General features: G+C 42.6%; 2 protein-coding genes across 6 annotated transcripts in view; one reads left to right on the plus strand and one right to left on the minus strand.

Moving 5' to 3' along the window:
- Positions 1-1,823: 1,823 nt before the first annotated feature.
- LOC310679029 (gastric triacylglycerol lipase-like) lies at positions 1,824-9,851 on the minus strand. Of its 4 annotated transcripts, none has more exons than XM_083443744.1 (11): positions 9,833-9,851; positions 8,788-8,837; positions 7,693-7,805; positions 7,024-7,147; positions 5,295-5,493; positions 4,895-5,004; positions 4,425-4,561; positions 3,493-3,639; positions 2,911-2,982; positions 2,752-2,820; positions 1,824-2,150 (listed from the first exon to the last, which is right to left on the minus strand). In XM_083443744.1, the coding sequence occupies exons 3-11, from the start codon at positions 7,792-7,794 to the stop codon at positions 1,917-1,919; spliced, it is 1,194 nt and encodes a 397-aa protein (XP_083299870.1). In that variant the 5' UTR covers positions 7,795-7,805; positions 8,788-8,837; positions 9,833-9,851; the 3' UTR covers positions 1,824-1,916. The 4 variants fall into 4 exon arrangements, with proteins under 4 accessions (XP_083299870.1, XP_083299871.1, XP_083299868.1 ...); XM_083443745.1 differs by lacking the exon at positions 9,833-9,851 and adding an exon at positions 9,539-9,657 and having other exon boundaries at positions 7,030-7,147; XM_083443742.1 differs by lacking the exon at positions 9,833-9,851 and adding an exon at positions 9,539-9,657.
- Positions 9,852-16,336: 6,485 nt separating this feature from the next.
- The window catches only part of RNLS (renalase, FAD dependent amine oxidase), a 91,514-nt gene continuing 81,582 nt past the window's right edge, over positions 16,337-26,268 (plus strand). Inside the window, exons 1-4 of one of the 2 annotated variants that reach the window (XM_083443753.1) lie at positions 16,337-16,613; positions 17,651-17,756; positions 20,837-20,979; positions 23,064-23,222. In XM_083443753.1, coding sequence (XP_083299879.1) covers positions 16,493-16,613; positions 17,651-17,756; positions 20,837-20,979; positions 23,064-23,222 — 529 coding nt within the window. In that variant the 5' untranslated portion in view covers positions 16,337-16,492. Of the gene's footprint in view, positions 16,614-17,650; positions 17,757-20,836; positions 20,980-23,060; positions 23,223-26,268 lie in introns of both variants that reach the window. The other variant, XM_083443752.1, reaches the window with a different exon arrangement.

The following is a 26,268-nucleotide window of genomic DNA, read 5'->3' on the forward strand; positions in this document are numbered from 1 at the left end:
CATGTCATTCTAAGCCTGGATCCAGCAAGTGTTAAAATATAAGCCAGGTTAACTTTCTGTGTCGAGGCGTTAGTTTGGCTGCCCACCCTTTCCCTCAACTGGCTGCTAGCTACAAAAAGTCAAAAGACAAGAGTTGAGAGTGGAGTGATGTGACCTTGAGGTAAAACAGCAAGCTGGAGAGAGAGTCAGAACAACGTTGGAGAGCAATGTTTGATTTACGTTTGAATCCAAGGCCGCGGCTATGGGAGAAACTGTCAGGAGCTCGGCCTACACTCGAGTAGGACCCTGGCAGAGACACATGCCTGACTGGCATGTTCTCTCCCTCCTGGTTGATCGTTCAGGAGCTTCAAAAGCTTTCTTCAGCCCGAACATCACCGGCACACTTAGGGATCCACAGAGTCTTCACAGATTCGCGTGACAGACCTCAGCAATTCAGCATTTTGGGTAATCTACTTTACATATAAACACACATGGAGCACTGTAACATGGCTCCCTCTCTCTCAAGCATCAGACAGCAAGGAGAAAAAAAGAACAAAGGACAATAGTCCCACTTCACGGAACACAGTAACACAAACATCCTGTCTTCGTCACGTCCCACTCTGTGAAGTCAAAACATACCATGTCATGTGAAAGACAACAATCCCATGACTACAATCATGGAGCAGGAATTCTAACAGAAACAAGACCCCTTTTGGGTGTGAATGCTGTGAACCCCTCCATTGTAGGTTCAGGTTGTATACAGTGGTACCTTAGTTCTCAAATTTAATCTGTTCTGGGAGTCCGTTCGACTCCCGAAACCATTCGAAAATCAAGGCGCAGCTTCTGATTGGCTGCAGGAGCTTCCTGCACTCAAGCAGAAGCCACATCAGACATTCAACTTCCGAAAAAACATTTGCAAACCGGAACACTTACTTCTGGGTTTGCGGTGTTCAGGAGTCGATTTGTTTGAGAGCCAAGCTGCTCGAGTACCAAGGTACCACTGTATATGTGTAAATAAATGTACACAATGTACAATGTACATTACACAATGTATATGTGTAAATATGTGTAAATAAACTATATATCATGAGGACACCACAGTCTCTGCTGTGCCACATATCCAAAAAGGAAACATGAACCCGGGTCAACTCCTGGAACCCCTGGAATCTTGCAACGCTTAGAGATTGAGGTACGCACAATATTACAATAAAATAGTGGAAAGCTTTTGCTTGGTGCCTAAAGCACCACTGGCAAGAGCATTTCACAAATGGGGAACTACCACAGAAAAGGCCATTCTCCATGATTTTCAGGTAGAATTCATCAGGGCATGAGATATCAGACCCTGAGATCATCTCCTGAGGCCCTTCTTCGTGTGCCTCTTCCTTGAGAGGTTTGGAGGGTGGCAACACGAGAACGGGACTTCTCTGCAGTGGCTCCCCATCTGTGGAATGCTCTCCCCAGGGAGGTTCACCTGGCACCTTCATTATACACCTTTAGGAGCCAAGCAAAAATGTCTCTTTTTAACCAGGCCTTTGGTTGATCCGAATTACATCCTATGCTCTTTTTAAATTTTTTTTTTGGGGGGGGGCTATTGGGTTGTTTTTATTTTTATTAGTTATTATGTGGTTTTATATCTTGATTTTATTCTGTGAACCGCCCTGAGACCCTTGGGTATAGGGCTGTATATAAATTCAATAAATTGATAATTAATAATAATAATAATCAGGAATGTCCTTGATGATGTGTAAATTGGGCAATATATTTATCAAATCAAATTTGACTGATGTGCATTCAAATCTGAGGTGGGGTGAAAATGTACTGGGTACAGTAATACTATGAGAACGTTTTATAAAGTATTAGCTTATTTTTTATTTTAAAAAAATCAGACAATCAGGAAAGCAAATGGACTTCGTTCTTATTCCAAGAGAAACATTTCCTTAAAGGTTCTCTTTTAAATTCTCAAGGATTTTATAATACATTCGATCGGCAGCATCAAGACCAAACACAAAATCCAGATGATTCCACTCAGGAATATTTTCGTGGTAAAGGAGGTTTTTTATCTTGGGGATTAACATATCGACATCCTCAGGGCCAGAAAGCCAATCGTTTCCAGCACTCCAGACTATTGTTGTTACATTCATATTCCTTATATTGTATTCAGGAGGTTGAACCTTTAAAAAAGATTGAAAGAGAAAATGAGCTCAAATGAAACGGAGTAAGATTTTAGCAAAGTTTTGTCCATTTTTTATGTGTAAGGGGAGGGGGGAGAAATGTAAAGAAATATTTCATAAAAGATATGCACTGTTAAACAAGAAGAACCCTAAATATGGTTTACAAAGGTTATTTTTTTAAAAAATCAAGAAGAGTTAACAACAATAATCTAATATTTCTGCAAAGTTAAAATAACAATAGACTAAAAACAGATTGAGAACCTATAGCATTTTTTTACTAGCTTGTTTTACTTTAGTTGTTTGGTAAAAGGTACAGAATATTATTATTATTGTTTAATTAATTTTAATCACTGCAATGTTTTAACCACTGAACCTGGCTTCACCAGGCAGTGTAAACCAGCTTACTCTCTTGAACAATCTACTTTCTTCCTTTCGCCTTCTCACCCCTGCCCCACTGTCATCCGTCAGTTGCTTTTTAGAATAAATACAGCATGCTATTCAACGCTTTAAGGGCAGTGGAGATAGTAAGGGCATTTGCAAACTTTCAGTATTTTTATTTTCATTTTGGAACAAAGTCTGAAAAACTTGGAAAAGGCTTTACCTTGCTATAACGAGCTAGGTTGTCAAACAATCCATAATCATAAGCTTGGAGTTTACCACTAAGGATGCTCTGCAGATAGAAAAGAATCTCAAATGTACGCATGTATCAGGAAAAGGAACAAAGGGAGAGGGGGAGGTTAATATTTCCGGTGGACCATACCTGCTTCCAATGGATTATATTCTGCACAGATGTTCCAGATGGGACATGGCCTGCATACACATCTATTCGGCTCTGAAAGATAAAACAGCTTCTTTTTCACAACCCAGCCAGGCATCGAAAAGGTTAAACATGTGATTCAGAATAAGAATATTTATAGGATTAGCTAAATGTGCATGCAGTGATGTACAGAACTGTGGCCTGAATTTTTGTGTATGGTCGCAGTTTGTTCCCTTCTTGCCTCGACTGCTTAGACCAGTGATGGGGAACCTAGTGGACATTGTTGGACTCCCATCAGCCCCAGAGAGCATGTTCAAAGGTCAGGAATCATGGGAATTGTAGTCCAATATCTGGATGACCAATATCCTTGGTTTAGACAGAACCAGACAGATAATGTGTCTCTGTTTATCCAAGCCAGGCACCATCTACTCAGTTGCATGTTCAGACTCCTTCCTTGGTCTTTAAGTGGTCTATCCTTGAGTGTGGCCGTTGCTTTTCATAATACATGCGATTCAGGAGGAGTAGGTGGATGGAACAGGTAGTCTTGAGAATGCAGAAGAGAATATATTAAAAAATTCTACTCACCAGGTTTAGGTTCTTCTCATTAAATCCACACAATATGAACAGGAGGTTGCCACAAATGGGGGCCAATAAGTTTCGGCTGCAAAATTCAGCAGCAATCGAAGAACCAAAATAAGTTTTTGGTAAAAAGTCTTTCATTCCAAACATGGCCTGCAAAATGTCAAAGTGACACTTGTGTTAAGGATACAGAATCCTCGTTATTCCAGTTCCGTAGAGTGATAATATGATCTAAAAAGTCCCAAATTATAAGCACTTAAGATAAGCCAGGCACGGACACTGCTCTGCATGGCAAATGTCTCTAGTTGTGGTCAGTGTGTGCAAGGGATAAGTGTGTGAGCAAGAGTGAGAGGTGGCCACACCCACTGCTGTCCACAACCGCTGTTGGCATGGGGCCCCCCAGAGGCTTAGCCGTGAGTGAATGTGGTGCTCAAGTCAAAAACATATAGCCAGTGCTGAGTTAAACCAACAGTCTGCCTAGTTTACAAGGCAAAGTTGTCCACTGATGCACTTTTTTCAGGGGGTCACTGCAAGGTTTGATAAGGGCCTGGCCAAAGTGCCCTCTGGTGGTGCCCTTTCACAGCCTCCTGGTTGTTTCACCCGAAGCTTACCAAGAGATGGGTGTTGGCAGTGGCAGGCAGCAGAGGAAATGGGCAGCTGCGGTGAAGGCACTGCAGACCTAGCCACCCGATACTATGACTGCCGCCATGCTTCACTTCACAGCGCCAGGCCACAGAGGGAAAAAAGAGGCTGACGTCATCTCCAATGCTTGCCCAACCCACGTCAGGTGTTGATGCCCGGCCTGTCAGGCATCACACAGTGCTAAAGGGTAAGGAGTTGCTCTCGTGGGTCTTAGGCCGCAGCAGCACCAAATTGTTTACCACTACAGGGTATTCCGCTCTGGATCTGTGTAGTGAAGACTCAGAAGAACTGCATACCTTGATTTGCACTTCATGAAGCAGTGAGAGCTTTGCCAGAGGAGTTCTAGCATATTTAACTGTGGCAACGGGACCCAAGGCAATGTACAGCTTGATTTTTGCAGCCAGTCGAGGATTGGTAGAAAAAGCTATAAAAGCTATGGGGAAGAAAGAGGAGAGAAGAACAGGTTTTGTCATCAAAGAAAGGAACTATGGGGGAGGGAGTTTAATGGTAAACTTGAAGAACTGATTTGTTGACATTTTAGCTTCTAGGGACAAGGCAAAGCCAGGACCCCACACCGCACCCATCACACAACTACAAGCAAACAAGTTTAGCAAAATTGTCATCTACAACTTCATATTTCACTGCATGTGGCTATGCAGAGTGACTGTAAATAGGAACCTTTAAATAGGTTGCAATTCTAGGCTTGCCTGTTTGGAAATAAGTTTCATGTGTACCTGCTGGTCAAGTTGCAAGCTTTTGAACTTACCCATGGTGGTTCCTTGTGAATGGCCAATATAAAACAGTTGTTTCTGTCCAGTTTTCTGCAGAACATAATCTATAGATGCCGGAAGGTCATATTTTGCCATCTGATCAAAGCTGGGCGGGGGGAAAGATTATCCACATTAAGCTGGCTTCATGGGGATAACAAAGGACTTTCCAGAGTCTTTGAATTCCAGAATGTTATGTCAGGACTATCTTCCCATTTGCACTGTGCTTAGTAATTGCAGATACTCTGAGGTTATTGAGAAAAGAGGGCCTAACATTATGACCTTTTCAGCACAATAGATGCTGATGCGATCAATACATTCTCCAATGTGGGGCTGTCAATGTGGGACAGGATTGCTGCTGCCAGACTGCACACTTTTGCTGTGCAACAATCAGGTTACCTGAATTCCCAGAACTCCACTGATCTGGGTGAAAGAAAGTGATGTCTTCTGGACCAGCTGTTCCCTCGGCTGTTTCCTAGCCAAACATCATAGCCAGCATCAGCTAGCATGAATGCCAGGCTGTTATGAGGAAGGTTTTGGAACCAGTTTGCAGCATCTACAAGCAAGCCATGCTGCAGAAATACTACTGGCCTTGGCCCTGAAAGAAAGGAAAAGAGAGGGACGCTGAACAATCTGGGGGATGCTTTGACCGGGCCCATTTTTATGATGCAGTAAAGCTTCAACTTGCACACACAGTATATCAGGGACAGTGAAAGAATTTGGATAAATGTCTTCAGAACATGAGAAGATTCCAGTATGATTGGCATGTTCATTTGTTTACTATTTAATAGCACATCCAAGGACAGATGATAAAGTGAGTTGAAATTTTACATTCCTCTTCCTAAAAGGACAGGATATTTAGAACATGCCACCCGTCTACTGTTGAAACGCATCAATAGTATCCTCATCTTCCAACTGTGCAGGTGTATCTGTTTCATTAATTGGTCGTCCATCTAGTCTGAATCTAAACTGTCTCATTGACAAACCCCATCTCTCACAATAGGCCTTCATTAGTTTACTTAGTGGTGTGTGCTGTTTTGTTTTACTTTTAAATTGATATGGTCATTCTCCATTTTTTACTCCTTCCTTGGGCTTCTCCTAGGACATGGCGTCGCATCAGGCAGGGACCTCTCAAGCAGCCAGTCTGCACGCGCACGGAGCCCCCGTCTTCCTGCCCTCTCCTCTCCCGCCCACTTTCTGGCCTCCCATCATTATCTTTGAACTTTGGCAAGCTCAAAGGCAATGGCATCGGAGGATTCCATAAGAAACGGAAGCAGAAATTGTTGATGTTCACTTCTTAGTCCCTTGTTTTCTTAGTCCCTTGTCCTCTGTAATTTTGTAAAATTCTGCCAGAGGACAGTGAGAGGAATAACTTAGTTTTGTCAGAAGCTGAACTGCAGAACAGAAACAGTGCTGAATGCAATGAATGCAGGTCATAATCGAAATTTATGATTTTTTACATCACCACTCAATGGTAACTTTTGTCCTATAAGATATCATTTGCTGCTATATTAGATTATGGATCTATTGCTAAATACCATATTTTTCGTTCTATAAGATGCACCAGACCACAAGACGCACCTAGTTTTTGGAGGAGGAAAACAAGAAAAAAAATATTCTGAATCTCAGAATCCAGAACAGCAAGAGGGATCGCTGCACAGTGAAAGCAGCAATCCCTCTTGCTGTTCTGGCTTCTGGGATAGCTCTGCAGCCTGCATTTGCTCCATAAGATGCACACACATTTCCCCTTACTTTTTAGAAGGGAAAAGGTGAGTCTTATAGAGCAAAAAATACGGTATATACCCGGAAGAGTCTGTATGTCTATTGTAACTACTGGTTGCAAATATTTTGACATGCTCTATCTGAGCTAACCTGTCCCCAGTAGCAGTGATGCCACTCTAATTTTTAACCCCACTTTCAGTACCCAGACATGCACAGAGAAGGGTCAGATGAGTGGGAACAGAGAGCAGAGGAAGGTTGAGCAATTTTAAAATTCAGGAGGCAAACTAGATATTTATACACAGATTGAAGGGAGTGGGGAAATGATTCCCCCTTTGAAAGCACATTAATTCTTAAGCATTGTTAAGTCTTAACGGAAATCAAGCAAATAAGAATTTATAGTACAAACTCGCACCTGGGTCCGGCCTGTCAGCTCTGCCATGGGGAATTCTGAGGATGGTAAGTATATAGCCATCGTCTGTTGTGACATCATGTTCTTCAGCAGGGTATTCCCAGTACTCGATGAGTGATTTCTACAGAGACACACACAATATTTAAAATCAGTTTGAGAAGCTTTAAAAGTCTCTTCTACAAGTAAGTATTGTAAGTATTCTGTCACAGCTCAGAGGGACTGGAGGAGTAGTAAAATCCAGACACAGCCATGTGAATGAGAGCACGCCTTGCTCATGTGCTCCCTTCTTTTTCACTTCCTCTCACATCTTTGACAATGTTGTGGGAGGCAGGAAAGGAGCATACCATGTATGGGGAGGGGGGAAGAAAAGAATCTGCCTCACCCTCTTTGTATAGAACAATGGTAGTAAGAATCTGGCCCTCAGCCATCCCTCATAACGTTTCTTTTTAGGGATGCTCCTCTTTTTCCAAAGATAATAATCATCATGGCCCCTGGAAGCTTTCCAACTAGTGTGTCCCCTGGAGTAGATATGAGCTCAATCAGCGTGGAATGATGTTTGGCAGAGAACAGGTCACACATTTTGTGCCTGAACCCATTTAACTGATCCCCTAATGGGCTTCTCTCATTCTGTGTCTTGAGGAACATCCCCTGCTTTGCATTACTTACCGCATTTAAAGTGGCTTCATAATCAACCGATCTATCCCCAATAAGTCCATGAGCTAAGGCAGAGCCATAAACCAAGCAGATGAGAATGGAAGCCCACGACATCGTCTGTTTGCCTGTTGGGAATGGATCTTAATTAGCACACCCGAATTTGATGAGTTTGAGCTAACTTCACATGCATCAATGTTATTCATACTCAAGGCTTTTAAAATGATCAGCTTGGCGTCTTTCATCGGGTCATTGCACTTCAGGTAAGTCGACGGTGTTTTCAAAGAAAGAAGTGAATTAACTGCTCTTAGGAGCACTGTCCTAGACAGAAATCAACACTCAGCAGATAAGAAGTATTGAAATGTTGGCCACTTATTAAAGTTTGCAGTAGCAAAAAAAATTAACAGTGCCTCCAATTTGGCCCCCTTCTGCAATAACAAAACTAAACAAAGCGCTTCCCATCAAATAACATGTTACATTAGCGGCGTATCTGTGCCTTTAGGTTTCGACCTTTCCCCCTACACAGCAGCAAACCAGATCAGACCTTATGTGCCAGCAAAAGGGAAAAAATAAGTTCCCATTGAAGTGAAAATTAGAGGGGTTTTTCCTCAATGCGGATTGTAAGTATTCTGTGGGGTCGGTTGAGTGGTCTGAACCAGGACTGCAGCAGGTGGGTTAAAGTCACCCCAACACCATTCTAGGGTCCCTATCTGCATCAGGGTCCCTATCTGCATCAGGGTCCCTATGCTTACAATCAGTGTAAAACAAACAAACCAGCCCTGCATTTAAAGGCACAGATATGGAGCTAAACGTACCATATCGTTTGGCCCTTGTGTGAAACATAGCTACTGCTGCAACTCAAGTTTTCTCCATCTATATACATTTTCCACATTATGTGTCATAGGCCTCTCTTCTGCAGTAGGCAGCGACCATCAGTTTTCTGTCAATCTGCCCCTCTCTGTGTAGAGAGAGGACATCTTCTACACCTATATCAGCAGAATCCATGTGCTGTACACATTGTGTGTGAACGATAAATCTAGTATTAAAAAACATCTTCCATCTAACCGTATACACACTTATACACACCCTGGACAGTTCCGAGAACCTTACCTCTGAAGATCCGATGCTTCAAAATGGATCAACTGCAAAAACAGCAGCACCTGCAAAAATCAGAAAACGCAAGTAAACCTAATGAAGGGCAGAGCTAAAACATGTAAGATGGCAAAAGGGAGCCACAGTTCTCTCACTACATACCGTTTAGAATAAACTGTGTCTCTTGTTGACTGAGCCTTTCTCAGATATAAACTGTGGAGCTCAGGGGGTAGGGAGGGGAGAAGAATGCAGGGGTCACGTAAATAACTGTGACACTGTCTTGGCTATCAAAAGACAACAAGCCACTTGAGATAAGATCTCCTTACAGTTTAAGCAACCACTTGAGTCGGTTCTGCTCACATCCCCCTTTCCTCCTGCCCAAGAATATTTATGTACACTTTTAAAAAATGATACATCTAACATCTTTACAGGGTCCCAGTTAACCTTCACGAAAAGGTTAGCTCATAAATCAGAGCAGTTGCGTGCTTTCCTAAGCTATTGTGAAACAGCTACGCAAATTACGTTTGGACATCCAATTAACTGTTGGCTTCCGGAGGCTATTTTGAAAGTTTTTGTTAAACAAGGTTAATGTTAATCTCAAAGTTAATTTTGGGATGAACATTAATCTTAAAGCTAATCTTAAAAAAGCAGGGTTTGTATAAATAAGAGAATGAAGAAATCAGTAAATCATGCTGTTTCAAAATCACAGCCTTGTGGTGATCCTTCAGTGGAATGGGGAAACTCTGTGAGAGTTTCCCCCTGTTCTTACCTGTGGACAACTGGTGGGATAAGGATGTGTCAGTAAGGTCAGACATCTGCCCAGGCTGACAGCCCAGGCACTAGCATTCAGTGCACTGCCAAGTTGCATCCGTACAACTGACTGCCACGCCAGACATAGCACTGGACTATTACCTTTGCACCATGTACAAAGCACTTTTTTAAAAAAGGGAAGAAAGAAGCAAAGGTTCAGCCAGAGCAGTAATCAGTTGCTGCTGCTAAGCAAACTCAGCTAAGTCAGTTAAAAAACAACAACAAAAAACCCTGCTGCAATGCCCCCACCTACCAAACGTCAAAATGAGGGTAGCCTTCACGTCAGCAAGATTAAATGTCCTTCCACGAGCAGATTGGATGGGCTGAAACAAAGGAATTCCTAAGAAGGACAGAGCTTGTGGTTTAGTCAATAGAAGATACAATTCATGAATGCCCTTTTTATAATGATCTTAGAAACAATTGCAGGTATATTTACCTGTTGTTAAGATCACAGAAGGGAAGCTGATCCCTAGCAAAGACCTGTTTCATGCTGTCTGATGTACTATATACTTCAGAATATCTAGATTTCCTGCTTCAAAAAAATCTATGCTATTAAACTTAAAAATTAAGAAGCAGAAATGTAAATCTTATTATTATTAATAATACTTTTGTTACTGTTTTCATGTGTAGAATGGCTGTCTGCAAACACACAATGGCTGTCTGCTAACACACAACAAACTGACTTGACTTGGCCCAGTCCTTCTTGCTCTTCTGCTGCCTATCCATCACTACCCATTTCAGGTCATAGACTCCATGGGCTGGGGCTGGTGAGGTCCAGCAGGCAGCAACACAGACGAGCAGCAACCGTAGTGCCAAGGATTACCATATTTTTTGCTCTATAAGACTCACTTTTTCCCTCCTAAAAAGTAAGGGGAAATGTGTGTGCGTCTTATGGGGCGAATGCAGGCTGCAGAGCTATCCCAGAAGCCAGAACAGCAAGAGGGATTGCTGCTTTCACTGCGCAGCGATCCCTCTTGCTGTTCTGGCTTCTGAGATTCAGATTATTTTTTTTCTTGTTTTCCTCCTCCAAAAACTAGGTGCGTCTTGTGGTCTGGTGCGTCTTATAGAGCGAAAAATACGGTAAGTCATCCCAATCCCCCGACTGATCGAGTCAACCCAGCCCAACCAGGCTGTGCGTCTGCAGGTACTGAGATTCTTGTCTGGACCTGTGAAAACCTGGAACAAACCTCTGCTGGCTGCCTTTAAGATATGTTGTTGGCATCCGTCTGTCTCAGGAGACAATGGAGGGAGCGCCTCTGGGGGTGAAGTCAAACTGTTGGACAGTTGTAGCGCCCGCTGCGGCTATAGAGATGGTCATATGGGAAATACATGTTTTGTTGCAGCTGGGGCAAATGAAGGCACCTGGTTGTGGTGCTTCGGATGCCCTAGGGCATTTCTTTGTGCTCCCCCAGCAGTTGTTCCACCTCTGGTCACTGCCATGTATACATGACCTGACTGTCTCCAGGCACTGAGGTTGTCTGCATGGGGTTCTTACATGGTGGGGTTGATGTTGCCAGCCTTCGTGTCACGCTTGCAGACATCTTTGCAACACACGGTTGGTCTGCCCAACGGGCCTTGAAAAATAAAACTGCTAGTATCACAATGCTTTTATATACAATACGATACTATAAACTTTATTGTCATTGTCCCATACACAACAACGAAATTGAAAAAATCTACATCAGACATTCAAAAACCAACAAGCCTGCTATCCCAGCTATCCCAGCCTGGTTAATCCCCTAAAAACTCTGATACCCCATAATTAAATGCAATATACTCCCACAGGTCCTAACTTACACTGCGTTTAAAACCCAAATCGCATTTTGATAAAAACTGTTTCTCAGGCGGCTAGTCCTGGCCTTTATAACCCTATACCTTCTTCCAGAAGGCAGAAGCTGAAATAGATCATTTCCGGGATGCGCACTATCCTGCACTATCTCTACAGCTTTCTTATGACACCTGGCAGCATAGATTTGATCCAAGGTGGGAAGAGTGCACCCAATTATTCTCTCCGCACTCTTTACAACCCTGGACAGCATTGTTTTTTCCCTGACTGTGCAACTCCCAAACCACACACACATACACACACATATACATTTAATACTTGGGTCAGAACCAAGGGCTAGGTTCAGTTCTTCTTTTATATCATGCTTGATATTTTAGGCCACTGTGTCCACCTTACAAAAAATTATTTAAGTGCCCTGGCTTCCTCAGTGCGATTCTGGGTTTCGTATTCTACACTTGCCTAGTTGTTTCTATTCCCCGATTCTGCAAACTGGGAATTTGTTGCATGTGATTAAAGAGACAGTATAAGAAAAGTGTGTGCAAGTGTCACAGTGCCTAACTTCTACAATCAATAAAAACGCTTCTAAAACAATCAATACGCTTCTGAGAGATCTCTAAAGAATAGAAAACACACAGAGAGAGTGAGAGAGAATAAATATACAGTGGTAACTCTGGTTACATACTTAATTCGTTCCGGAGGTCCGTTCTTAACCTGAAACTGTTTTTAACCTGAAGCACCACTTTAGCTAATGGGGCCTCCCGCTGCCACTGTGCCGCCGCTGCACAATTTCTGTTCTCATCTTGAAGCAAAGTTCTTAACCTGAGGTAATATTTCTGGATTAGCGGAGTCTGTAACCCGAAGCGTACGTAACCCGAGGTACCACTGTATGTTACTTAGCACATTCTTCTGTACGGAGATGTAGCTAACCTGCATCAATTTATTTGCTGCTGCAACTGTGAAGAGCAATTCCAAAGGCTAAGCCTGCCCTCTTCTGGCCGTACATAGTACACAGAGACAAATATTTCTCATTCACAATACATACAAATTTCACAAACCAATGCAAAGTTCTAATAATAAAAAAAGGAATTGGATACATATCCCAAGTTAAGCACTTTCTAGTCCTGCTGAATTCAGTGTTAAGCACATTCTAAACTCTTCAACTAGGGATGGGCAATGTGTCAATTTCAATTTCTCCGTTTCTAATTTTTATCATCTTAAATTCAGTTCCCTATGTTAGCATACCATTTTGCAAGGTGGGGCAGAGAGAATTAAAGTCCTCAGAAATGCTCATCAGCATTTTGGTATGCACCTCTCCTAATATACCCATTTTTCTATGCACTTTCCCCAAATATAGTAGCCTCCTAGAGTGGGTGGGACAACCCAGTCAGATGGGTGGGGTACATCATCATCATCATCATCATCATCATCATCATCACTGCTGCTGCTTCAAAGTGGTTTCCCCTAATATAATGCATTTTGTATGTTATTCTCACTAATATAGGCATATGTGCACATTTTACCCTGGTGTGCATTTTTATACATATGGTTTGGCTAGAGAACTGCACACCAAAGCTCGGAGAAGTTTGAATTTCCCAGGATGGCTGCGTCTTGTTTGCACATTGTTTTGGAAAGTGAAAATAGGGCAGGTTTATCCTTAAATGTGAACTGCATCGTGCTTTCCTCTCATCTCCTAGCCCAATCAAAGAGTGCCAGTTTGTTCCATAATCACTCAGCTGTTTCTAAGGAAGTACATTTTGGATTTCTAGTGCACATCCAGCAAGCCTATCTACACATTTTTGAAAAGGAAACAGGGTTGGCACTTATTTCTGCACAAATAAAAGCAAGTACTGTACTTAATAAGCTGCTTTCAACAGCCTTTGAAAGTTGCAGCTACTCCATGCCACAGTTTTAAACTCGCTACAGTATTTACTTATTTGTTTTCTAAGAAATAGTTATATACCGCTAATTTGTTTGTGTTTTTTTAAAATTGGAACAGTTTACAACAATTGTAGTTTTTTTAAAAATACACTGAAAAGTATTTGCTTAAAAACAGAAACCAGGTAACTATTATTTGATACAAGTTACTTTGGTGCACATAATACTGATATCTAAACATATTCTTTAGGAACTTTCAAATGGTTTCTGAAGTACAGTGGTACCTCAGGTTACATACGCTTCAGGTTACAGACTCCGCTAACCCAGAAATATTACCTCAGGCTAAGTACTTTGCTTCAGGATGAGAACAGAAATTGTGCTCCAGTGGCGCGGCAGCAGCAGGAGACCCCATTAGCTAAAGTGGTGCTTCAGGTTAAGAACAGTTTCAGGTTAAGTACGGACCTCCAGAATGAATTAAGTACTTAACCTGAGGTACCACTGTATAGGCCTATAGGCCTCCAAATACCTGTGTTTAGGAGTCACACGTGGAAAATCAGTCACTCAGTCCCTCCTCCTTTTTATTATAAACCATTACTGAACTTTAAAACATAAATAAATTACCAAGCACAAAGTCTTGCCTTCCAGGACAAATGCACGTACAGATGTAAAGTCTTCTATGTGGTCATCCACAGAGCATTAAAACAGACTTGGAAAATATTTTACATTACACATTAAGCCCATAGGTTGGCTGCCAAGATCCTGGGTGACATGGGCCTTTGGTCTGATCCCGCAATGTCTCCTTACATCAGGAATAGGGAACCTGTGGCCCTCCAGATGTTGCTAGACTACAAATCTCATAATCTCTGACCACGGCCCTTGCTGGCTGGAGCTGATGCAAGTACAGATTCAGCATCTGCAAGGCCACAGTTTCCAAATCCCCACCCTGTGTGATATTGTGGTGTGCTTAAAAACCCCCGAATCAGACAAATTGGGTTTCACAAGGCCAGAGTGAAGAGCGAGCTTCATCTTCACCCCAGGCTGTTCTCAATTACAGGCACATCAAAATATCGCTTTTAATGCCTTTTCCTTTGCAAATGCCGTCACTTTCAGGTCAAATTGTTGGTGCTTTGACATGTTCATTTGATATAGCTACCAAGCCAACTGAGTTTCTTTTGCAACCTCGTTGCAACATAGTTGAGTGTTTGTAAATTTTTATAAATTTGAACTTTTGAGAAAAGCTTGTGATATAACCTGCTGTGGTCCATGTTTTATAAGCCTCTGCAAATTATTACTGCAGCTGTTAGACCAGTTAGTAGGGTCACTGTAATTCAGACAAAGCATAAAAAATACCACCTTCTTTTGCAGACTTTACAGTCCTCTCACATTTCTTGACATCCTTTTTTTTCTTTGTGTTTTCCAGAAATATCTCCAATTTGTGAAACTTCCGGCTTAGAGTTTATAAATGCAACCAATCAATCAATTTCAACTCCTTCGGTGCTAGTTTCAACAAGAGTATAGTCATATTCTTGTTCTTCCATTTCTTTCTGTGCACAAAGGTATTTCAGGGGGAAACCCTCTTGCTTTCCTTGCTCCTTAGCTTTTTCTTAGCCTTTCATTTGCAGCACTGAACTCCAGACGGTAGCTTTTTATCACCCATAGCTCACTAGAAAAATGCATACATTTTAAAAGAAAATTAAGATACGACTGTAATATATATAAAATTAAGTAATTTTTCACATGAAACATAAATTCCAATCAACTTTATGTTCTATCTCATATACTGTAAGTAAGCCCACAAATTACATGGGGGATAGGTTCTGGGGATCACACCCTAAAGCCAAAATCAGGTATAACCAAACACACTAGCTGCAATGGTGGGCAGGTTTGCCAAAGTTTTTTTTAGCCAGATGCCTGTCCTCTCCCCGCTCCCCTTTTATTTTTATGAACTTTTATTTTGCCAAGCACATAAAGCTGAATATGCACAAGTTAAATGCATGCAAGTTGAGGGTGTGTACCATATACCAAAAATCCCCCAACAATTCTAATGTATCAATTACTTCAAAAATGATAAAATTATCCAAAATATAAAATAAAATGAAAATATTTTCAGAAATTTTTCAGCTATAACAAAAACTAATCTGTATAAAGCTGCGCCTCTCTGAGGTCTCTGCCCTAGGCAACTGTCTAGCTGACCTAATTATAGCACTGGCCCTGTCTTCACCCTATGACGAAACCTAGGCTGTACGCACATTGAAATGTACTCCAGATCCACGGCACTCCCACCACTGGTATTTCAAGTTAAGTACACCTAACACTGGCCACAATCCATATGTATTCTGTTACTTTCTTGAGAAATGCTACTGTATTGATGCACTTTCCCTCAAACCAGCTTCCACCCAATTTGAAAATGTAAGCTGTGGCTGAGCTGATGTGTGTACATTTGAGACACTGCTGCAAACTGTGGTTTGCTCATTTCAAAGCAAGAAACATGCTTAATGCATCTGAGCTGCGAACTTTCCTTGGAACGTTTTAATGTATGTTATAATGAGTATTGTGAAATATTCTTAATATTGAGATGCGTCAATATTACATATGAAGATGCTTCTGAAATATATATATATATATATATATATTCTTTTTAAAAAAGAATCGCATGCATCTGTCATTATATTTCTTCGTTTCCTTTCCAGTCAGGACAAGGCTGCCCAGGACCCCCACCCATGAGGCAAGGGGAGGCAAGGTGACCTCAGGCGGCAGGATGCACAGCAGCAACAGATCCTATTGTATATTTTCATTCCCCTGCTTGTTCCTGATTTAGATCTGCACTCCCCGCCTTCTTCCCCTGTGGGGAGTGGGACACTCTTTTGTGGTTTACCCCAGGTGCCAAAATGTCTTGGGCAGGCCCTGCGTCGGTAATTAAGTATGTAATTTGGTTCTGGTGCGCAATCCAACTGAACAGGGAGCGGGGTGTGTTTTTGCACAAAACAGGGTCCCTATGCACGCTTCCCAACTTGGAGAAATTAAGGTCCTTTTCCTGCCTCCTCCACCGAGAAGGCCGGCTCTGAGGAACCTCCGCGCTCGCAGTGGCACCAGGACCGGGGAACAAGCTACCAAGCAGCGGCTGCCTCCGCGAGGAAGCGGCGCGATCTCCCTCTGCCGGCAGCCCGCAGCGAGTCGGCTCCGCCTCCCGGTTGCACAAGCAACCCAGGAAGAGGGAGAGGATCCCACCCCCATCCGCCGGCCGGTCCTGCCATGGCGCGGGTTCTGATTGTGGGCGCGGGGCTGACGGGCTGCCTGTGCGCTGCGCTTTTGCGCAGGGAGCTGCCGCAGCGCCTCCTGCGCATCGTGCTGTGGGACAAGGCGCGCGGCGCAGGTGGGTCTCTCTCGTCTTCGGCCGTAGTAGATCCTGTCGGGTCAAAGAATTAAAAAAATAAAAATAAACCGGGCAGGCAGGCTGCGGGATCTGGGAAGGCTGGCAGGAGAGGTGCCGCGAATAAACGCGCCCAAGTTCCGCTTCTCTACATGAGCACGCTGCAAAGTGTCCGCCCTAATTCTTTGCACGTTTACTCAGAGGCAAGTCCCACCGTGTTCCTTGGGACTCGCAGGTAATTTTGCACAGGGTCTGTGGCCGTCCTGCCGCGCCGTCCTAAACTAAAAAAAAAAAAAAAGTTGAGCGAGTCCCGGCGGTAAATGCGTTAAGCATAGCGCACGCCTTCAGAATACGTCCTCCTATGCAGGGCTTATTTCTGAGGCAGCGTGCATTATGCTCAAGCTTGGATAAAGGTAGATCGGGATCTACTAATAGATCTACGGCTGATTTGCCAGGGGAGCGTCAAGGATTTCTGACTCACCGTTGTTTTAATAAAATGACGCAAGCGCTTTCCAAATTAGACCGCAGAAAACTCGAGTTAACCGGACTCGATTTTTGTGTGGAAGAGCTGTTGTTGTGCTTCAACACTCTACATCGCTTAGGTATATGTATAGGTTGGTAGAGTCTGTCAGTCAATCAATCATTCAATGAATGCGTGTCCTTTGCACCTAGCTGCAGCTAGTGGATTTGGGGTGGAGGGAAAACACAAGAACCCTGAAGTCGGTTCTCCCCCCGATATACACGATGAAAAATCCCATTCCGGACGAAGCTGAGGTTGTTGGGTCTTTATAACTTGGAACCGGATTCCTAAGCAGACAGCTTTAGGCAGCAATCCTATAGATGCACTTATCTGGGATTGAGCTCCTAATTAAGCGCTAGGCAACAAACCATCGCCCCCTGCTCGGAATGACTTGACCATACCCCTGCCTCTTCCCAGTTACTAGGCGCCACTGGCTTATTTTGCCCCACGGAGGAAGCTGATTGGATACGCGCGGCTGTGCTTTAAAAAACTTCTTGTCTCCACGCACGTGATTTTTAAGGGGGAAGAATGGCTACAAGCCGCAGCACTCAGGATCCGAAATGCACGGCAGATCTAGGAGCCCAGTACGTCACTCGGATGCCCGAATATGCCAAAAAGCATCAAGGGTGAGCGGGGGAAATGAATGACAACGGGCTGGGTTTCTCTTTTGGGGGGGTGGGGGGGGTTCATATGTCAAGGGTGAGACCTGCCAATACTGTTACAGCAACCCGTGGTTATTGATTACATTGCAATCTACCGCTGAGCACCAATGAATGGAAGATTAAAGGGAATTTGGTAAAGTGACTTTTAAGAAGGAAAGTGACACTGCTAATGAAAGTACCTTAATTTTGCTAATTAGATCTTACTGAAACTCTTGAGATGGAATCTCAGTTGGCATTTTCTCTGTTCATGCTCAGCTTTTTCCTGTTTCACTTTTTGTTTTGTTTTGTTTTTTAAAAAAATAAGAGGTTGCTTTAATTTTGTACACACTTGTAAGCTACAGTTGTGTTTCATAATTTGCGAAGCATTGGTGTCTGAATGACTGTGTTGAAGCATCCTAAGTGGCTCGTGTAGGTCTTTTGCACATTCTTAGTATATGAAAGAGCAGTTGCAAATCTTTGTTAACATAAGGATACTGTGAAAGTTGAGATTCCCCCCCCCCCCCCCGCCATCAAGGTTAGTCTTCTGTTTCAGAGAGCAGGTAGTGTAAGGTTGCCAAGTTCTCAACCAGCTAATGCACCTATGCCTTTAGTGTGAGTAGCAAACAGTTTTAGCCAGCAGCCCTACCTATCTCCATTTTGTGAAAAGCTTCACCTGTTAATTTCTTGACATCAAAGTCCTGTGAAAGGTTTAAGAGTTTGACAGCCTATTTTTGCCTGATCAGTTGGCATGTCTGCATTGATCCAGTGCCTATGGAAGCTCACAAGTAGTATTTGTTGGAAGAGGATTGTTCTCCTTACGACTGACTACAGGCTTGAAGCAGTCCTCGGCAAATTGTTCTCCATGCATCTGGTAGGCTTACCTCGTGATGCTGCTCTGCCAATCGGTGCCTGTTGGCGACCATTTTACTGGCCTCGAACAATGCTATATCGTGCTTCAAGGTATTGTGGGAAACTTAAAATGGTGGCTCAAAGCAACCCAGCACATGGCAAGGGAGGCCCTAGACAGGTATTTCCCTTCACATACGGCACAACCCTGATCTAAATCACTTGCTTTTTAAAAAGAAAGTGCCATTTGTAGCTTTGAACATAGCTCTCTGATGTAATTGACAGGTTTGGGCCCAATTTGTTCTGTTTCTCTGTACGTAGTGGGTAGTAGCTGCTGCCAGACATGTAACCAGGGCTAGCCACTACTACATCTCATGCTAGTGAACTCTTCAAGTTCACAAAACCATACCATTAAAAAAAATACAAACATTCAAAATCATAGATCAGCTAACTGTTACAGAAATATGCCTTCTTAGTTGCCTGCATAAACCTGACAGAATACGGAGGTTTTCAGCATGTTTTTTGAAGTTGAAAGAGAAGGCACCTGCTGAATCTCTGTTGGCAGGACTATTTTGTGGAAACAAAGCAAAGTCTTTATGGCCTGAGGCATGCATCATTTCCTTTTCATGTTCTCCCATGTCACGTTGTTTATCTTTGTGTTTTCCTTCGGACACGACAGTGTGTTAAGAACGTGGGTAGCTTCAACAAGAATTTGAGTAGCTTCCATTCTTGGTAAGCTTGATAGGTGTGATGATGAGCAACTGTATAGTCATCTTTCACTAGGAAGAGAGAGGGAGTTGGGCACATTGACACCTGCTTCCAGCTGAAGATTGCTGCTTTATCTTGAGAGGCGGGGCAGGAGGGCTTGCTTTTTCCAACCAGAACATAAGGCAAGGGTGGGGAAATGTGGCCTGGACTCCCAACTCCCATCATTCCTGACCATTGGCCATACTGCCTGATGTGAACTGAGGTTCAACAACCTCTGGATAGCACATACGGCCCACCACTGATGCCTTGGGTGAGCTGTGCAGTCCCCTTACACCTGCTGTTTCCTTCCCATGGAATGTAGGAATATGTTATTTGAACTGGGCTGAAAAGAGTCTGTGCTAGAATGAAATAAATTTAATCCAGATCCTTTCATCAAGGAAAGCCAGAATCTGTGACTTGTGTAATCAGGACAATTTTTATTTTTATTTATTATTTACTTACTCACTCAGTGGGTTATAAAAATCTTTCCCAGGGTACAATTGCCCTCCCAAGGCTGTGCTCAAGATTTTATAATAGAACAATAACAATAGGAGTACCCAATAATGTAGTCATCCAAATTAAGACCACATTGCATTCCCTTTAAACTGGGTGTGTAGCAATTAATTCATCACAGAAGAGAATAAAGACCTGACTAAAATAAACATATTTTGCAGTTTGCTTATTTTTTTCTTCTTACTTTAATCATTTCTACTGCAGTTTCCGTTATTTTGCATCATTTGTCCTGGTTTTACTAGTTGTAGGAGGATACTGGCCCTAACAGACCTTTGCCTTCTGAGGTTTCAGCAGGCAGAGTTCATTTACTTTCTAGCCTTTTTCAGACAGCTGATTCCTGTATCCATGCCTGCATTCTGTGCATATCCAGAGGGCCAAAAGTTCCTCAGGCCTGATGTATTGTCAAGCATTGGGAGTGGCCAAAGTGGCCTAGTACCAGATGTTCTTGAAGTTCCAACATCCCTGACCACTGGCAGTGCTGACTGGGGTTTGGTAGTTGGGGTTTTACTGCCACTGTTGAATAAATATGCCTCTGAATGCCAGTTGCTTGCAATCACAAATGGGGAGAGTGCTGTTATTCCCAACCTATGGGAACCTATGGCTTCCCATAGGTTGACAACTGTCTTGCATTCTTACATAGCTTCTTGAGGGCAGCAGATTACACAGCACACACACACACACACAAGCACACATAAACTGGTCAATCAGATCTTAAAATTAGGGCTGTGAAATCGGTTCTTGGTAATTCATCTTAAGTAGCAATAGCTTTCTGGTGAATGCAAAGGCCACTGCTGCGCATGTGGATATTTTTCCTTTTGATTTTAATGGTTGTGGATTTGATCACTCAACTTTAAGTTGGGTATTTCAAACAGAAGCATCCTTTTGGGGACATAGTTAATACAGTAGCTATAGACAATTTGACATTGATGTGTTTATGCTTTTGTTTTGCTTGTTTTCAGCTTCTATGAAGATCTGCTGACTCACGGAGTGCTGCGGCCATTGACTGCCCCTGTAGAAGGAATGCAGATGAAGGAAGGGGCAGATAATTTTGTAACACCAGAGGGAATTTCATCAATTGTGAAGCACTATTTAAAGGAGTCAGGTATAGACCTTGAAACAATGATCCTAAATATATTATTGTGGAAGCATGCCCCACATTTAAAAGTGAATCTTTCAGTGCAACCCTACACATGTTTAATAGGAAGTAAGCTCCATTCAGAACAATGCAGTTTGCATTCAGGTCAGTGTGTGTATAGAATTGCATTCTTGGTGTGTTTATAAAATCACATTTGGCAGGTAACATCTTACTATGGATAAACCCTATAGTCTATTTTTATTTGTTACTATAAATTCATGCTTCTCTCTCTCCCCACCCACCCACACACATAGTAATGAATGGTGGAACAGAAATAGAGCTACTGGATTTGGCCTGTCTATGCGTTATTGTACTTAACTTAGTTAAAAGATTTATCTCTCTCTGCACCCTATGCTCAATTCAGCAAATTATTGTGCGCATGGTGGCAAAGCATTTCTGGCCTTTTTCATTTGGGCTTGCCACCTGGTTATGATGATAAAACGGCTCCGGAGAAGCTGGTAGGTTCTTCACTCATAATTAAAACTGCAGCATCCACTTTTAATAAAAGCAGATTGCAGACAAGTAAAACATCTGCTGCAGCACTTAAATATCCAGCCAAAGTGACCTCACCTCCCCATTGCTGTTTGCATAAGGAAGGTCTTGCAGCCCATTCTAAAAGCCATCGGGGATGTGCTACTTTGCCTTCCTGACTACCACTCCAAGCAGGTGAGAAAGATCTGGCTGGCTCTCTTAACCAAACAGGTGTCAGTTATGAAGACAGATTTGTTTCTTGGAGGATAGCTGCTTTCCTTACCATAGGCCTGAGATTAACTAATGAAAACCAAAGAAAAAGCTGTTGAACCTCTTCAAGTTGGGTTCCATCCAGCTGGAAGAAACAGAGCCCCAAATTCTTTCCATTCTCTTACATACCTATCCTACTCTACCATTGCTTGTTTCAGTGTCCCAGACTTACACTTTGACTCTCATAGTCCACCCTCTGTGTACAGTAGTTCATGTCAGAGGAGAAAACCAGAAAGTTAATATATCACTTGTATTAGCTGGTGTGGCAGGGCGGACAGAAGGACAGAAGGACAAGCTAGCAAGTGAGGTCTGGCCAGGAAGGTGCTGGGAGAGAAAAGAATATTTGCAGATTGGTTTTCCTTTCTGTCTCTTCAAGGAGCAGAGAAGAACAGGTCCATTGTGATTTAAGGTGGGATTAAAGCCAAGAACCTATGGCATATTTAGCTGCCTTATTCTCAGCTGCTAGAGGAAAACCATGTGAAAATAAGGTCCATTAGTAGCAGTGGAGTTGCTTCAATGTGACAAAAAGAAAGATACAAACTAATCAATACAATTTAAAAACAACATTTATAAATGAAAGACAATAATGAACAGCTACATAAAATACCACGTGAAACTTAAAGACCTTAGAAAATGTAAAGGTCTTTGTCACCAAAAAGGCATTTGCAACATATGTGTCTACTCAGAGGTAAGCCTTGTTGGGTTCAATAGCTCTTAATCACAGGGAAGTGTGTAAAATATTTCAGGCACTGTCCCATATTCAGGAGAAAATCCTGTTGAACGGGACTTGCCTCTCAGTAGATATGCATAGGAAGGCGCTGAGAGAATTCCCAAAGTGAGGTTCCACAGTGGAGAACCTTCCCCTCTCCACTGTCACAGCCCACCTCTTCGAAGATGGCTAAAAAACCCAGAGGAGGGCCTCCCTTGCCGACCTGGTGCTGTAGTTTTAGACTACAACTCCTGTCAGCTGCAGCAGGGACTGGGACTGATGGAAGTTGTTGTTCAAAACATCTGGAGGGCACAAATTTGGAAAAGGCTGCTCTGATCTACTGCACAAGCAGGTTTATGTGGGACTTGAGACAAACCAGGCGCCAATGAATATGGGAAAGTGGAGTCGCATGTTCTGCCTAACTGTGTCCAGTCAAAACCTGCGCAGCTGTGTTCTTAAGAGGATGAAGTTGCTGGACAGCCTTCAAAGGCACCTGTGAGTAAAGTGTGTAGCATCAGCCTTGATGTAACCAAAGCACGAGGGATGTTTGTTTGTTAATTGGTTCAGATATCTCTTAGGTTCTCTCTTTCTTTCGAAGCAGGTGCTGATGTCTTCTATAACCACCACGTCACACAAATCTGCCTCAGAGATGAGAAGTGGGAGGTCTGCGTCAGTACAGGCTCCTCGGACCAGTTTGACATAGTTATTCTCACAATGCCCGTCCCACAGATTCTTCAGCTTCAGGGAGACATTGTGAACAGTAAGGTTCCTCATTTAGTTTAGTTTTACATACTTGTTTGCTTGCTTGCTATATTTATATCATTCGCTTCTCACAAGGAGCTTAAAGAAGTATATGTGGTTCTCTCCCCTACCCCCTATTTTATCCTCAAAAAACAACTCTGCAAGGTAGGTGTGGCTGAGAGAGAGTGGCTCAAGGTCTTCCAGCGAGTGTCATGGCTGACAGGATTTGCAGCCAGGGCTTCCATGTTGGCTGGCTGTCAGTTCATACTGGTGTTGTGAAGACCACAATGTTCAGTTATTAATGTAATTTATATGTGTTTTTATGTAGTGTAATATATATGGAAACGTATATCTGAACTTTGCAGACGTTATCGGAGACATGCCTCCATGCCCCCCCTCTGCCCCAGCCATTTGATGTTAGCCATGTGGCGATTGGAGAGATGAGATGTCATGATTGAAAAGGGAATCTATGGAATAATATCCCTAGGGAGGCTCTGCTGGCACTGTATTTGATGCCGTTTCTGCACCGGGCAAAGATCTTTGTATTTGTTATGCCTTCTGGCATGTGCTGTAAGCTCATTTGGGTCAAGTTTTGTCTGTTCTGCCGAAGTGTTTCGTTTTGATGCAGATTCCACCTTGGAATGGTTTTGTATTTCAGTTGTCTTTATTGCAAGCCATCCGAGAGGTTTGTTGCTTTTGTTTTTTTAAGTGTGGCAAATTCTCTAAATAAATCTGTAATTACTTTGCCCATTACATCTAGGACAACTGAAGGCATAATTGTCATTAAGGTGCCTGGGCTATGCTACTTTAGACTACAGGTTCGGAAAGGGACATCTCAGGTGATAGATAAACAAACAAACAAAACATCCCAGCCCATAGAAAGCTAGGTGTAGGAGTTACTAAGCATTCTCACCTAGTTCTAGCCACAGTTGCAGGGGAAATTGTAAGGTTTTTCCTTTAAAAAATATTAATCAAAAATCAGAATTTCAACATGCCCAGTAGAAAGATTCTTGGACCTGTTTGCTTGTGCATTGGCAGCTTTAATCCTCACTAAAGGGATGCTGGGCATGCAAATTCCATCCACTTTTCAAAATGAAAAAAAATATAGATTATTGTTTATTTCCCAACAGCAAATTGAGGGGTGGAGGATGAAACCTCCCCACCACCAAAGAGACGTTGCCTTGGACCCTAAAACTGAGTTAAACAGCCTTCAAAACCCTTCAGATTGAGGCATGCTGTTTTCTGAAGCTCTGAATGGGGTCTGGACCTAATCTTGGGGGTAGTGCATAATTTGGTTTATCTTATCTGTTTACCAGGTCTCATAACAAAGGAAATGATAGTGTGATAACTGGAAATACTGAGAGATGTGTAGTGATTTCTGTGGGTTACTTCTGTCCCTTAGAACTGAGGCATTGGCATTTCCACATTACTCATCGATGTTAATTTTATTTTTGTTTCTCATTGTTGCTTTAATGCCTTTTCTCTTGTGGATGTGATTCTGCAATTGAAGACTATTTCACAGGACATAGAATCTTGAGCAGGCTGCAGCCTAATATTTATCCTGATCAGTTCGAACATATTCAAATGAATAGACTCCTTTAATGGGAAGACAAAAGCTGCTCCCTCATTTATAAGTTTGAGCTTATTTTTACTTGACATTTACCTTTAGCAATTTCACCCTGCGTGTGCAAATATTTTAATTATTAAGATGTTTTTTCTCAAAATGAGTCAGTGATTTAAAAACAAAAAAATTGCTGTCAATCAATGGCTTTTGCCACTTTCTACGGAATGGGGGGGGGGGAAGATGTCGGAAACACAAATTCCTTAAACATTCAGTTTCAGAATGCAAAAAGCCTGCAAGCTAAAACTTAAAAACCAGAAACAGTATAAGTTTATCAAATTGAATCCCCACTGTGACACTTAACTGCCAGAGTTAAGCTTCAAAAGAACCAATATTTTGACATGTTTCAAGTCTAGCACTTCCTTGCATTGGATTTATCGGGCAGGAGAAATGTTTGGCGCTTGAAGGGTTACCATTTAATGAACCTGGAAGTGTTTCGCATGTTGCACTGGAACCAGTCTTGCAGGGGATGAGGCAATCCTGTTCTAAGCTGCAGTATTTTAAAGAGGCAGTGGATGGCAGCATTTTAATGGCCTTTGAAATGGCTAGATCAAAATGCCTTTAAAAATCGGAAGGTAGGTTTGGTTTAGCTGTGAATAAACGCCAGCTATTATTTCAAGCTCAACTTCGGCCTCTAAATCAATGTTTTCTGCAATTAAAGCATTTGTGCTGACTTCATAAGGTTTATTTAAAATTTGTAGAGGAGAAATGTAATAAACAATAGAAAGTTCCTCAGCCACACATGTGTAGGGAAGTGGGATTTTAATTATCCATCACATTAACAGTGCAATCCTAAGCATGGATGCTTGGAAGTAACAGCCTCTGAGTTCAATGGGATTTACTCCCAGGTAAGTGTGTAAAGCAAGGGTAGCCAGGGTGAGGCTCCCCAGATGTTGTTAGACTGCAACTCCCATCAGCCCAAGCCAAACTGATAAAATGTCAGGGATGACCAGGCTAGCAACATTGTGTATAAGATTGCACCCTCGGCCACTACACATGATGAAGCATGTCCCGACTCGCCCTTGATGACTTGCAGCTCCAGCACAGCATGGAGGTTGAGAGGATGCCTGGTGATTAAAATATGAAAGCACCATCTTTGGTGTTAGATCCTTGGCAGCTCATTCCCACATACAGGCCACCACTTAACATGCTTACGACTGCAAAATTGTGTGTAAACAAGCGCTAAGAGGGCTTTTTACAGATTTTCAGGTGGATTTCAGGAGAGCGGGAATTATTTTCAATTTCAATAAATAGACCCCCACCCCAACATTCCCCTGTAGTAACATAAAGGCTTTCCTGAACTGGGAATGCAAGGGTGTCCCAACAGAAGTAATCACAAGGTAGATCCATTTCTTAAGTTTAGGGTTGGGGCATTCATTGGGCTCCATGGGCAGCCTAAATTTAAGCTCGCATCCTTGCCTGGCTCTTCTTTCCCCAAAGTTTC

The sequence above is a fragment of the Podarcis tiliguerta genome (genome assembly GCF_965153285.1).
Source record: "Podarcis tiliguerta genome assembly, chromosome: 5".
In the NCBI taxonomy this organism is placed as follows: domain Eukaryota; kingdom Metazoa; phylum Chordata; class Lepidosauria; order Squamata; family Lacertidae; genus Podarcis; species Podarcis tiliguerta.

What these genes read in the sequence shown, in the direction of transcription:
- LOC310679029 (XM_083443744.1), bottom strand. Translation starts at nt 7,794, where the DNA reads ATGTCGTGGGCTTCCATTCTCATCTGCTTGGTTTATGGCTCTGCCTTA. An exon ending in GTGGAGTTCTGGGAATTCAG is followed by an intron (nt 5,005 to 5,294) that starts GTAACCTGATTG and finishes CCCCCCGCCCAG; the next exon opens with CTTTGATCAGATGGCAAAAT. An exon ending in ATATAATCCATTGGAAGCAG is followed by an intron (nt 2,821 to 2,910) that starts GTATGGTCCACC and finishes TTCTATCTGCAG; the next exon opens with AGCATCCTTAGTGGTAAACT.